This window comes from Nanorana parkeri, unplaced genomic scaffold, assembly GCF_000935625.1.
Source record: "Nanorana parkeri isolate BGI_ZX_2015 unplaced genomic scaffold, ASM93562v1 scaffold1223, whole genome shotgun sequence".
NCBI classification, from domain to species: domain Eukaryota; kingdom Metazoa; phylum Chordata; class Amphibia; order Anura; family Dicroglossidae; genus Nanorana; species Nanorana parkeri.
Window position 1 is genome coordinate 388,982 of NW_017307491.1, and position 13,877 is coordinate 402,858.

Consider the following 13,877-nt stretch of genomic DNA (forward strand, 5'->3'; position numbering starts at 1 on the left):
CCATATTGCATTTGAATTCTATGTATCTGTTTATCTGTCTCATAAAATGGCTGAATATGACCCTTTGGGGCCACCCTATATGTTCTTATATGCAAAACTAAAATAACAATATGTGAAAGAAAAAATATTTAGTTCCAAAATGTAAGATGCAATGTTAAATAGGAACCATTTACAGTGTAATGAGAACAGAGACTATAGCCTCTGTCCAGCACGTTAAAACACAGAGTGCAGTAGTCAGAAGTATGCAACAGTGTCATTTACATTTCTGGTCAGCAGTGCATAAATCCCCTTATCCAAAAATAAACCATAATTGGTGACATCTTAAAGAGATTGAGAAGATAAACAAAAAGAAAAAAAAATTGTTGGCTTTTCGCTATAATGGAGGATGGAGGAACCCAGTGAGGGAAAGTCTATCATGCGTGTGAAGGTCGGCTTTAGGTGGTGTGTGGTAAGTGGTGCAGTAAATACTGTAAATAGATGTATATAATGCAAGGGCTTTCACAGTAGCTAAACCAGTATGTTTTGGAATAATTATCATTTTGCTTTGCAAGTTTAGGGGAAACAACCTGATCAGCAAAGAATCTTAGGGTTTCCCCTTTTGCTTAGTTTCTGCCTTTTATAGTTTCCATCCATTATAGTAATTTCCCATTGTAGTCCATACTTAATGTTATAGCACAGACCATTAATACCACTGTAGTAATCCTTATGGAGGATGCACATGATGTTTAGGCTTACATGCTATTATATTTCAATCATGGGCCGAGTTTGATTAGTAGACTTCACATTGATTTTTTAGGTACAGAAGACATTTTAAACAAATATTTTAAACTATGCTTCAAAATAGTAACATTTTATAGAATAATATGCATATTTTGATTATCATGACTCTTGCAGGTGTATACCTGATATTTCTTCTTCCATGTATCATATGCCCAGTACTGGAAATGCTGCCATGCCAAACTAGATTGAAGAATTGTGTCTGCTTCTTGTATATAATGTTGATGACCTGCAATTTGCAAAGATAGAGATGCTGTACATATCTATATATTTACAATCATAATTTTCTGTTTATCGTTGTACAATAAATGCAATTTATTTATTTAATATTTAATCCAATGCAGCTACTTCTAAATTAAAAGTATCAACAAGAACACTAAATCTTGGCAAAGTAATACAAAAACATTTTCCTCCCAACGCACGCCAATACCTGTGTATTATTTTTTCAGTTATGGAAAATTAATTGTTTTAATCATTGTCCATTTTTAATAAGATTCTTTACTTTGCACTAAAAAATGACACCTCCCTCCTCACCAACACATGTATTCATCTGGGATGTGAGCACAAATATTTAGAATAGCAGCACCCACTAATAGAAGCCAACCTGCTGAGTTTTCACGCTGCAATATATCAATAAATTATTTGTAGGGGAAAAACTCTAATCAGGAGATTATTTAACTCCTTAAGGACCCTTTTCCCGCCAAGGCCTTTTTTTTGTTTTGTTTTTTGCACACATGATATAGTCCACATTTTAGGACTGAAAATTACTTCAAACCCCCCAAACATTATACTGTATATTTCCTGAAAGCCAGTTGCAATTTTTGGGTATGCGCCGTGATACCCAACATATGTAGCACATTCATTTTGGTACGTAGGCGCACCCAACGCATGTTATCATTACTTCGTGCATGCTCGCGGGGACGGGAGACTTTAAAAATTTGTTTTTAAAATTATTTTTACATTTATTTTATTTAATATTACTTACAAGCCCCCCATGTGATAATATGTTGGCAGTGACAGGTCCTCTTTAAGGTTGGACAGTCGGCTTTACAATTGTAAACGGAGTCCCGCCAGGAGTCTGTCTAAACGGGCCAGCTGCCAGTGACGTACTATGTACGTCACTGGTCTCTAAGGGGTTAAAGGGACCCTCCTTGAATTTAAAGCTCACTAAAACTTGGCTCTGTCCCGGTGACCGTGCTACCCCAGTTTCCCTGTCATACGGCGCCTCCAATTCTCACATACTCCAAGACATGGAGAACACAAAGGTGGCGGTGTTGGTCTACTTCTCTCACCTCACTGCACCTTGCAGGTTATTCTCTCCCGTACCTTCTCGTCCTTTCTATCCTTTGAGGTTCACACCATCCGCCTCTTTCGCCCCTATTCACTTCGAGTTGCAGTTATTTATTATCCTCCTAGTCACTCTGGCCCATTCATTGAGCACCTTTCAGCATGGCTCCCCCACTTCCTGTCCTCTGTCACTCCCTCTGTTATTCTTGGAGACTTTAACATTCCTATTGATGCCCCTTCTAGCTCTGAAGCCTCCAAACTCCTTTCTATGACCTCCTCCTTTGGTCTCACACAATGGTCGCTTTCCCTTACCCACCAAGCCAGAGTGGACCTTATTTTTTCAACCCATTGTACAGTCTCGAACTTCTGCAACAGTCCACTCCCTCTCTCTGATCACAATCTTCTATGTTGTGATATCATCCTGCCTCTTGCCCACCCTCTCTCCTATTACACCACTTGGCCCCTCAGAAACCTTAGAACTCTTAATCTGCAGAGTTTCCACAGATGTTCACCCTTTTCTCTCTAACTACACCTGCCCCTCCACAGCCACTACCCTTTATAACTATGCCCTCTCTGCCACTTTAGATAAACTATCCCCCATCACACCCGGTACGTCAATCTAAGCACCAACCCTGGCATACTAACTTCACCCGCTACCTCCAAAAGGTGCTATAGGGTTGCTGACCAGTGTTTGAGAAAGTCGCACACTACTTCTGACTTCCTACACTGCAAACTCATGCTACGGTCCTACAGTCTTGCTCTTGCCCTAGCCAAGCAGACATACTTTACCTCCCTTATCTCCACCTTCTTTTATGACTCCAAGCGCCTATTTCAAACCTTCAATTCACTAATTCGCCCCCCTCCAATATCCTCTTTGCTACAAATTTAGCATTATTTTTCACAGAAAAGATTAACATCTGAAATGAAATCCTCCCTTACCCAACCCACCCTCTGTCCAGCCTCTTCCTCTTCACTCAGTGCCTTCTCCCAAGTTTCCGAAGTAGAGGTTTCTGCTCTTCTCCTTTACTCCTCCCCTACCACCTGTCCCCACGACCCCATTCCATCACACCTTATCCATCCTTCCTCTTCTGTAATTGTCCCTTCTCTCACCAGAATCTTCACTCTTTAACTTACTTCTGGCATTTTTCACTCTTCCCTTAAACATGCCCTCATCACACCCATACTAAAAAAAACTTTTTTCTTGACCTTGAAGCTTTGTCTAGCTATCGCCTTATCTCTCTTCTTTCCTTTGCCTCCCAACTCCTTGAAAGACTGTTGCATACCCGACTCACAGACTACCTGGACTCCAACTGCCTACTTGACCCTCTACAATCTGGTTTTCACCCCCAACACTCCACAGAGACTGCCTTGACCAAACTGACTAACGACCTAGTGATAGCCAAATCTAAAGGACGTTATTCATTTCTTATTGTTCTTGACCTTTTTGCTGCTTTTGACACTGCTGACCACCCACTGCTCCTTCTCACCCTTCACAACCTTGGCATCAATGACACTGCTCTTGCCTTATCTGGCTCCACCAACCTCTCTGTACCTCTTTCTGTTGGAATCCCACAAGCTTCTGTACTGGGTTCTCTTCTATTCTCGCGCTACATTGCCTCTCTGGGTAACCTTATCTCCTCATACGGCTTTCATTACCACCTCTATGCTGATGATTTTCAGGACTACCTCTTCCCCCAATCTGTTGGCTCATGCAACTGATTGCCTGTTTCAAAATCACTGACTACCTACTTCCTCAAACTGAACCTCTCTAAGACTGAACTCCTGGTGTTTCCTCCCTCTAAGGTTACCCCCATGTCCATCTCTCTTCAGGTTGATGGAGTTACCATTTCCTCTTATCTGCAGGCACGCTGCCTTGGTGTGCTTTTTGACCTCTCCTTTTCCCCTCACATTCACTCCATGAATCCGCTTTCATCTGAAAAACATCTCTCAAATTCAACCTTTTCTCACTGGGTAAACCCCCAAAATGCTTGTCCATGTGCTAATCATTTCCCAACTTGACTACTGCAACCTTCTTGTCATCGGCCTGAAACATGCCCAGATTGCCACCCTTCAGTCCATCATGAACGCTTTAGCCAGACTCATTTACCTTACCTCCCGCTACTCTCACATGTCACCCCTGTCAATCTCTGCACTGGCTTCCTGTTTCTTTTGAGAGTCACTTCAAACTGCTTAGCCTTACCTACAAAGCTCTGCATAACCACACACCGGCTTACATTTAATCCCTAATTAGAAGATGTACTCTAAATTGGCCCCTTCGTTCCAATAATGACCTGAGACTATCCTGCTCACTCACCCACACACCCAACTCTTGTCTTCAGGACCTCACTAGAGCTGCCCCCACCTTATGGAATTTTCTCCCACGCCACATCATGCTTTCCCCATCCCTACAGGGCTTTTAAAAAATTCTTCAAAATGCACTTCTTTAGAGAAGTGAATCTGCTCTCCCCTTGATTTCTTACCCTATACAACCTTCCCTTCTGCTCCCATTTCACAGTACCCCCAAATCCCCTCCTATTTTATTTGGTACACATCTGCAGTCTCCCCTTCCCCACCTGTGTCTTTGGTCCCCTTCATCTTAGCATTTAAGCTCATTTGGGCAGGGTCCTCCTCACCTACTGTTTCTGTATGTCAATGATGCTAGTCAGTGTTTCTAACTTGTCTTGTCGAAACGATTGTACAGCACGGCAGAATATGTTGGCACTATATAGATAAATAATTGTAATGGTAAAACTGAGAGCTCTGTAAATTATGTAATTGTTATGAGCATAATGGACACAGGCACAGGTGAATCTACTACATCATGGTGTGGTGTGAAATTATGTTTTTCTCTGACAGCTGTGCTCAAGAAGATGGGTGTGGGTTTAACAGGTAGAGTCCTTGAATAACTCCTTTTTCCTAATTTCTTCCAAGAGTCAATTAACCTGGAAGTGCTCATATCTTTCCTTAGTAAAAATACATTCCTTAATAAAAAAGTGAAAACATATACTGTGTATGCACATAAAATATACTGTATATGTACATGCAAAGAGGAGCCCCATACAGTTAGTTTTCAAGTCAATACAGTTCTAAGTCTAGATGTAGCCATTGCTAATTAATGATGTAGAAATGCACTGTTAATTTTAAAGCAGAAGTAAACCGTTTTGATTTGTTCTTTGGAAGTTCTCTGCAGCTATTGGGTGGCCAGTAATGATGTAACTCCTGCTTAAGCGCACAGGAGTCACAATCTCCGCTGCACCCGGCCGATTTACGGCATCTTAGAGATATGAGTGTGCACAATGTACGGTGCATGCGCTGTGCAGTGTGGCCACACAAAAAAAAGATGGGAGAAAGAGGGATATTTTTTTTTTTTTGGGGCAAAAGAAACTTTGAATGGCTCTTCTGCCCAAAATTCCTCCCTCCCAGAGATTAAATTTGTAGTTTATATTGTGCTTTTGTATGTTAATTAATATAGTTTGACAACATTGGTAGGCGTATAATGGGATATACAAAATCAGGGATTCCATTTTGTAATCCTTTATTTTTTATGTGATACACTTTCATCATTTAATTGCATTTTATTGGTGCATGTGCCAAAATGTGAAAACTGGTAAAACCATATCTGGTGTGCAACAAAAGACCTATCCAACGGTGTTGAAAGGTTATTATTTTTTTGCGATTCTTCTCACCTTCATGATAATTTATATTAGAGGCCTTAATCCTAGAATGGTCTTCTTTGAGATATTTATTCACCTTCTACAAAAGGACGAAGAAACACTGTGAATGTTAGTCTGTTACAGCAAGATATTTTATATTGTACATTATAATAAATGAAGGTTAAGACTTACTGGAATTTCATCTTACCTTACTATACCTATACAGAAGTGATAATAATAATGCAATTGGATACACAACCATTGTAGATTGAAATCCAGATATCAGGGAAGTGGTAGAAATGTCAATGAGTCCATTCTCAGCAGTATACTTAAAATTCTATGCAAAAAACAAAGTTAGAACATGTTCAGAGTTAAAATAACAAGGCACAAATGGTTATTCTTAGTTTTCTTAATGTAAACATTACAATTGTATAAACATTTATAAATGTGTAAGATTCATCATATGCAAAATTTGGTGGTTAAAATGTCATTACTTTATGACTTTATGACTTTTAGAAATATAAGCTTTTTGTACTATAAAATCTTTTTCTTTAAGTCTATTGAGTAACAAAGGACTTTAGTAATTTTAGACAATTGGGTTATACTGCGGAGGTTGGGACACTAGCAAACAAAAAATGTTAAGCCAGAGCCTCTGTATAACCTGTGCCCCTCAATGGACTTTAAGAGATTTTACAGCGAGTACAAAAATCTTTTATTCTGTATCGTTCATTGAGGGACACAGAACTTTAGTAATTCTGAGACAAATAGGACGTCCAAAGCAGTGCAACAGAGGTGTGCAAAAGTCACTGAAAAAGACGTGGATGTGGAACAGATGTGGAAATTATATCACAAAGGGTATCTGAAGGGCCTAACACAAAAACATTAGATGAACCAGGACCAACCAAAATAAAATTGCAATGACTCAGGGGGGGGGTTCTGAGGATCAACCTAGTCCTCCAGACCAGGACAGGTAATCACCAGAAAGGAAAAACTCAGACCAAACGCTGAGGTGACTGTCTAAAATCCAGATTCTCTAACTCAAAGGAAGAAATAAAAAAAAGGATTACGAGACAGCACAAAACGAGGGACCATGCTAAATGGAATGCCCAAACAATTCCATGAGCCCCATAAGAGGTAAGGGACAAAGGTTCACAATGAGTGTAGACAATAAGACCCTTGGCTTAGCACAAAGTGTGAACAATTGGAACACTGATTCTCTTCAATGGAGGTCTCCTGAGCATTCCACAGTGGGTATGCCAAGAAAAAGGCACCAGGGTAGACATAGGGATCAGTGCCATTAGAATAGGGTCTGAAACTGGAGGACGCTGAAGAGTCAGGTCTTTACAAGGTACAGGAGCAGTAAGAGTTGATCCCTGTTGATTTTGCAGACCTTGATATTCCCTAGGAGAGGAATACGGTAGAAGCAGAATTCTGTAAAGCAAAGTAAAATATGATACAGTGGTATTGGTATGCTTATTAAGCTGTAAGGCTGGAGAGTCTACAATGGCCAGAGATTGCTCCTCAATGGATTCCTTTTCAAAGGGAAAACACTCCTTCACATTGTCAGGAGGGAGCCATGATTCCATAGGTTGTCTCCAGTCCTCATAGAGGAATGTTTTAGGAGTGTATTGGGAAAGTCTAAAAGATCTTAAGCCTAGAACATCAGACTGATCCTCCAATTGTAGGGCAGAACATACTTCACCAGTCAATATCTAGAATGCATTGTGAGTCCTATGGAAATTGCTGAAAGACAGTTTTTTCAGGAGAAGTCTGTGAGGACTCTGAATCTGAATCAGAGATGGTAACAAGGGCGTCAGGTACACTTAGAGGTGGAGGTCCAGTAGAGTCAGAATTTAATTATATTGTGGATACACTGGAACATGCTCCTGGATAAGCTCTAAGCTCCTGCAGGAATAATTATTCATTATTGTGCACAAACCAACAAAAAATCCAGGGGTTAGGGGTCTTGTGGACCCGTGGGAGATCTCAGCTTTATACTGCAGAACTATACAAGACTCCTGAAGAAATCAATATGGTAATACGGGTCCCAGGATCTAGGGTACAGGCGTCACTCCCTTTTGGGGATACCAAAAATGATCATCTAGCAACAATGGACAGTTGCTCAATGGGACAGTCCTCAACATTTTACAATGCATAGTGGAGAACAATTGGGACCAAAGCAAAAGAAGGCCTTGCATACTCATAAACCTGAGCAGCGAATGCTGTAGGGTCATAGGCAGCCAGGGGTGACCAAGTTACTGTAGGCAGGCAGCTGAACAACACTGAATACTGGATGATGCAAAAAGCACTTGGGAAGCAGCAGTAGCAGGTAGAGGGTACTTTGACTAGACTCAAATGTGGAAGAGGAGCATGGATTGTGCACACGCAATACTCCACCTAGTGGATGACACCAGCGCTCAGTTCCCTCAGCATTTACTGTTACTGGTTACGCGTTTTGAGGCGGGAGGGGGCGTAGCAGTGCATTGAATTCAATAGCGCCGCTTCCATGCCCCCCTGCCCGCAGTGCGATCGGACGCAAGATAAAACTTTGCCAGCGTTCCGTTCTACTGCAAACACAAAAAAAAGAGCAAGCCCTATTTTTTGCATTTGCAGTGGAACGGAATGCTGGCAAAGTTTTGCCACGCCCCCGATCGCACTGCGGGCAGCGGGGCGTGAAAGCGGTGCCATTGAATTCAATGCACCGCCGCGTCCCCTCCCGCCCCAAAATGCGGGGGCAAGTTTCTCAGCGATCGCGGTGCGTTCCAGCAGCTTCCGCTCTGGAACGCACACGCTTTCGGTGTGAACAAGGCCATAGGGATTAGTGACGCACTGGATGCAGGGATTAGTAACGCGCTGGATGCAGTGATTAGTGACGCGCTGGCTGGACTCTGGGATTAGAGACGCGCTGGCTGGATGCAGGGATTAGTGATGCGCTGGCTGGATGCAGGGATTAGTAACGCGCTGGACGCAGGGATTAGTGAAGCGCTGGCTGGACGCAGGGATCAGTGACGCGCTGCCTGGACGCAGGGATCAGTGACGCGCTGCCTGGACGCAGGGATTAGTGACGCGCTGGCTGGACGCATGGGATTTGTGACGCGATGGCTGGACGCATGGGATTTGTGACGCGATGGCTGGACGCAAGGGATTTGTGACGCGCTGGCTGGACGCAGGGATTAGTGACGCGCTGGCTGGAAACTTGTTATATGCACAAACCATTGGCCTTATTCAATAGACAGTGCAAAGAATAAAACATTTATTGCAAGGGACAGTAACCAAATGAACACAATCAGAAGGTACCTTGTTGAAGTCAAGCAAGTTCAACATGCTTTTAGTGCTTTGCTTCTTGCACAGCTTTATTGATATCACACTTTCTTGTATTCATTTAGCATCGGGTTTGTCCTCTTTTTGAGGTGCTTGGTTTCCGGCCAATCTACTAACACCCTCTTTTTTAAAAGACTAGTGTATCTGTTGCTCGGCATTCAAGCAACACATCATAACACTAGCTGTCGAACTCCCTGTGTCTCCAGCAAGCTTCCATGCTTCCTGAGTATTCTATTACCCCCCACCAATGCAACGATAGTACCGATATTCAAAAAAGGATCAAGATGCCAACCTGGGAACTACAGACCAGTCAGTCTAACATCAATAGTATGCAAACTGTTTGAGGGAATGATAAAGAACTATTTAGTGGATTTTGTTTGTGACAAAAGGTATAATAAGTGATCAGCATGGATATATGAAGGACCAGTCTTGTCAGACCAACCTACTAACATTTTACGAGGAGGTGAGTAGAGATCTGGATAGAGGAAAACGAGTGGATGTGGTGCACCTGGATTTCGCAAAAGCATTTGACACAGTACCACCCAAACGCCCAATACAAAATATCAAATCTATGGGCATAGATGAAATGGTGGGTATATGGATAAAGAACTGGCTACAGGAACGTGTCCAGAGAGTATTGATAAGTGGCTCTTTTTCACATTGATCTACAGCAGTGAGTGTCATGCCCCAGGGTTCTGTGCTAGGCCCCATACTGTTTAACCTGTTTATTAATGATATTTGGGAGGGATTGGCCATGTTTTGGTGTTTGCAGATGATACTAAAATTGGGTGGGTAATAGACACGGGCATAGACAGTATAACATTACATGAGGACCTGAATAAAATAGGGGAGTGGGCAGATGAGGTTTAATGCTAAAAAATTTAAAGTTATGCACTTTGGGGTTAAAAACAAGGAAGCGGAATACACATTAATGGGTGCTCCACTAGGGTAGTCAGAAATGGAAAAATATTTGGGGGTCACAGTTGACCACAGATTGGATAACAGAATGCAATGCCAGGCTGCGGCAACAAAACTAATTAAGGGGCTTGAGGATCAAAGCTATGAGACAAGGTTCCTAAATTTAAACTTGTTCACCCTGGAAGTGAGGCGATTAAAAGAGGACATGATTTTAATGTACAAAATGTTTAGTGGAAATAGCAAAATCAGCAATAAACTTTTTACTGTAAACTCCCTAACAAAGACTAGAGGCCACCACCAAAATTGGTGGAGAAAAGATTTAACCACAAAGGGCATAGGGGCTTCTTTTCAGTCAGAGTAGTCAATTTTGGAACTTTGCCAGAAGCAGTGGTATCAGCAGAGAGTATTGAATCATTCAAAAATCAATTAGATACCTTCCTCAGAGACCGTAACATACAGGGGTACAGGTACTTTTAAAAGCTTAGACCACAAAGGGACGCATACACACACATGCACGCACAACACACACACACACAATGGTTGAACTCGATGGACCTGTGTCTTTAATCGACCTCAAATACAATGCAACTATGTAACTATCAGATCTGTTTGCTGTTACTAGTGTTTCCTTAGACTTCGGACAGTATTCTGTCAGCTGAATCTGCACAGGTTTGTTAGTGGGCCGCAACCTTGGACTTGTCCTACAGCAAAACCCATCAGCCCTTGCAGGGGGCTCTGGTGAATATCTGGAGCTCTTTGGACTCTGTGCCACTATCACACCCATGCCAAGTGTGCAGTCATTCTGATCCCCGCTCTCCCTGGTGTCACTTCATCTTCATCCAGTGCCTGACTGCCCCATGCACCCACAGAGCCTGCGTTCCAGTGAATACAGTCCCCCGACTGACAACTGAATTAACCCAATATATGTTTTTACTAGGATGCACCGATACCGATACTAGTATCGGTATTGGTGCCGATACAGAGTATTTGGGTGCTACATACCTAGCACGAGTACTTCCTGTATCAGAAAGCCGGGCAGCACATCATTACACGCTGCCCGGTTTCCTGATTGGCCAGGAAACGGAAGCTAACAAATCAGGAAGCCGGGCGCCGTGTAATGAATGAGCACCCGGCATTCTGATTGGCCGGGAAGCTGCCGTCATGCTCCCTCGTCATCTCATGAATCATAATATTAAGAAAGTGACCTTAAAGCATTAGTTTGTATTGCTTTAGAAAAAATGTGACCTGTCCCTTTAAGAAAAAGTATCGGTAATTGGTATCTGCGAGTACTTGATCAAAAGTATCGGTACTCGTACTCGGTCTTAAAAAAGTGGTACGGTATATTAAGCTGTCTGACTTTATAGCTTACCCAGAACGCAGCAGAGAAAGTTTATATTCTATTAGAGGAGTTTGGGAATGTGTGATGGGGTTGTTCTGTAATTTATACTTGCTCAGATACCTAGTTTAGATCTACTCAGCTAGGACATACCAGACACCACTGACAATGCTTCAGCCGCATGCTAACAGCATGTATGACATTTAAAAAAAAAAAGATTATTCTATGGCACTGACAGCTCTAGCAAGATGTTAAGTATCGGCAAGTGACTCTGGTGTCAGCCTCAGCACTGCAAGTATCAGCATGACTCTTTTCAGGGAGTTGCGGCCTCTACCACACGATTCACCTCCTGAGTCTCTCTGCTTACAGACAGCTCGGGACAGGCCTACTCCAGAGCTTCGCCAAGCTACTACAAGTGTGTAGTAGTGGCAGGTAGAGGGAGTCTCGGAGCTGCCAGGGCTGCAGGATGAAAAAGAACATTCTAACATTCTAACTATCAGCATGTGGTTCATACACTGACAGTGTCAGCATAAGTCATGACATAGCTGCAAATAGTAGGATCTGACACTCCCAGAAAAGTTACTATTCACTTTACGGGGCTTGTAAATAAAATAAAAAGCTGCAAAAAGCGCAAGTGTTTATTATTCTTGATGTTTTAAAAAACACATTCGAAATGAAAACTGGGTCTCTTTAAGGGTATAAATAAGTCTTTCCACAATTTTTGCTCAGTTAACATACATTGTGTTAGCTATGTTAAACATAAATTACTGTGTTGTTAATAAAACCAAAATAAACCATACCTGATCAACTTTCCAGTGAAGGAGGATGATGTTGAAACACATATACCCCAAACACAGGACAAAACATGTGGTTATTCTTTGAGTATGACTGAACCAACTGTAAGATGGTCGGCTAAAGACTGAACCCCAGCAATGGAAATCCTCCAAATATTGTGTGAATTTGCAGTAGAAGAGCTGGTATCAAAATGTACAGAAAAATATTATACAGCATGATAGACAATTTGCTCTACTTTACCAACATTAAAAGGTACCTATAGACATAAGACAGGGGCTAGAATATACTGTATGACCACTGCATGATTGTTTTAAGGACATGCATAACTGTATGTCTAAATTCACATGTGTATGCCCTGCGTGGACACCCCTGGCACAAGCCCTATTTATGGCAGCAATTGCAATCAACAAGGAAAATTCTTCAGCTCAGCAATAACTGCACAGATCTTCAGTAGACATAAGATAATATCCTAATCTAACTATTATTACTGACCTGATAAGGTGACAATTATATTATACCAGTTATATTATATAATAGCATCTAATGATTGTTTAATGGTATCATTCAAACTGAGCATTTACATGTGTTTAGGTGCAGTCAGTTTAGCTGTGTTTAGTGAAAATAGAATTATGTGCGTCCCGGATTGGATTGGAAACTCTAACCATGGCTAAATGCATAAACACATGCAAATACTTAAAAAAGCATGTAAACCTTGCTAAACCTGATCAAAGCAGGAACATCAAACACAGGAGAAAGTGATCTGGGAAGCAAAAAAGTTGTTTATATTTCCCAGATAACTTCTCCTGCATTCGATCATCTAAACACAGGAGTGCCAGTGTTAATTTAGTAGGGATGTCCTGATACCACTTTTTAAAGACCAAGTACACGTACTTTCCCTCAGGTACTTGCCGATACCAATTACTGATACTTTTTCTAAAAGGGGCATGTGACATTTTTCTAAAACAATACAGGCTTATGATTTTAGGGCAGTTTCTTTATAATTATGAAGAACTTTAACTCAATCTATGATTATAGTTGTCCTGATACAAAAAATTATTTTAACCAAAACCACATTGACTGTGCTAGGAAGCACTGGGTCTCATTGGTGGGCACAGAATCCTGACTGCACTGACCAACGAGTACTCGCAATTTCTGAGTGAAATTCAAAATCCATAGCGCAGGGCTGCACTGGACGGCAGTATGGGGTGCCGATAGTACACAAGTACAGGAGGAGACCGTTAACTAAAAGTTAAGTATGGGGAGAGGAGGGGGAGGGGTTGGAGTGTTAGCCAGATTTAAGCAGGTAATTGCATTTTCCCAAATTACTTGGGAAAGTGAACTTACCATTTAATGTGCATTGTGCGTGTTAGAGAGTGCTACTGCCCTACTACCAAAATATGGCACACAGTGGAATGAGAGCAACACACACACACACACACACACACACAATGTGTTTTCATGCATTTATCTTTTTGACCTTTTTAGCACTTTCATTTTTTTTTCTAATTTGTATTTTTTAATCACTTTCATTTTTTTTCACTTAACTTTATTGATATCACACATGGGGTGTGATATCATTTGGAGGTGACAAGTTCTCTTTATGAGCCTGCCATCCAATACAGAAGATACAGCACAGCATGTATCGTCTGTATTTGGGGACCTGCGTCACAGATTACAGAGCAGAGCTGAGAATGGATGTTTTCGGCTCTGCTCCCTATTCTGAACTACTTTACCGAGGTCCCAGGTCCCCCAAAAGAGCCGGGGAGCCTGAAAACCATGGCCGGGAGGGG

At 41.8% G+C, this 13,877-nt stretch overlaps 1 protein-coding gene across 1 annotated transcript in view; it reads right to left on the reverse strand.

Moving 5' to 3' along the window:
* Positions 1–13,877, reverse strand: part of LOC108797078 (polycystic kidney disease protein 1-like 1) — a 125,299-nt gene that overhangs the window by 92,981 nt on the left and 18,441 nt on the right. The window contains exons 9-12 of the mRNA XM_018568644.1: positions 12,093–12,266; positions 5,926–6,054; positions 5,751–5,817; positions 903–1,006 (exon numbers count right to left, since the gene is read on the reverse strand). Coding sequence (XP_018424146.1) covers positions 903–1,006; positions 5,751–5,817; positions 5,926–6,054; positions 12,093–12,266 — 474 coding nt within the window. The remainder of the gene's footprint in view (positions 1–902; positions 1,007–5,750; positions 5,818–5,925; positions 6,055–12,092; positions 12,267–13,877) is intronic.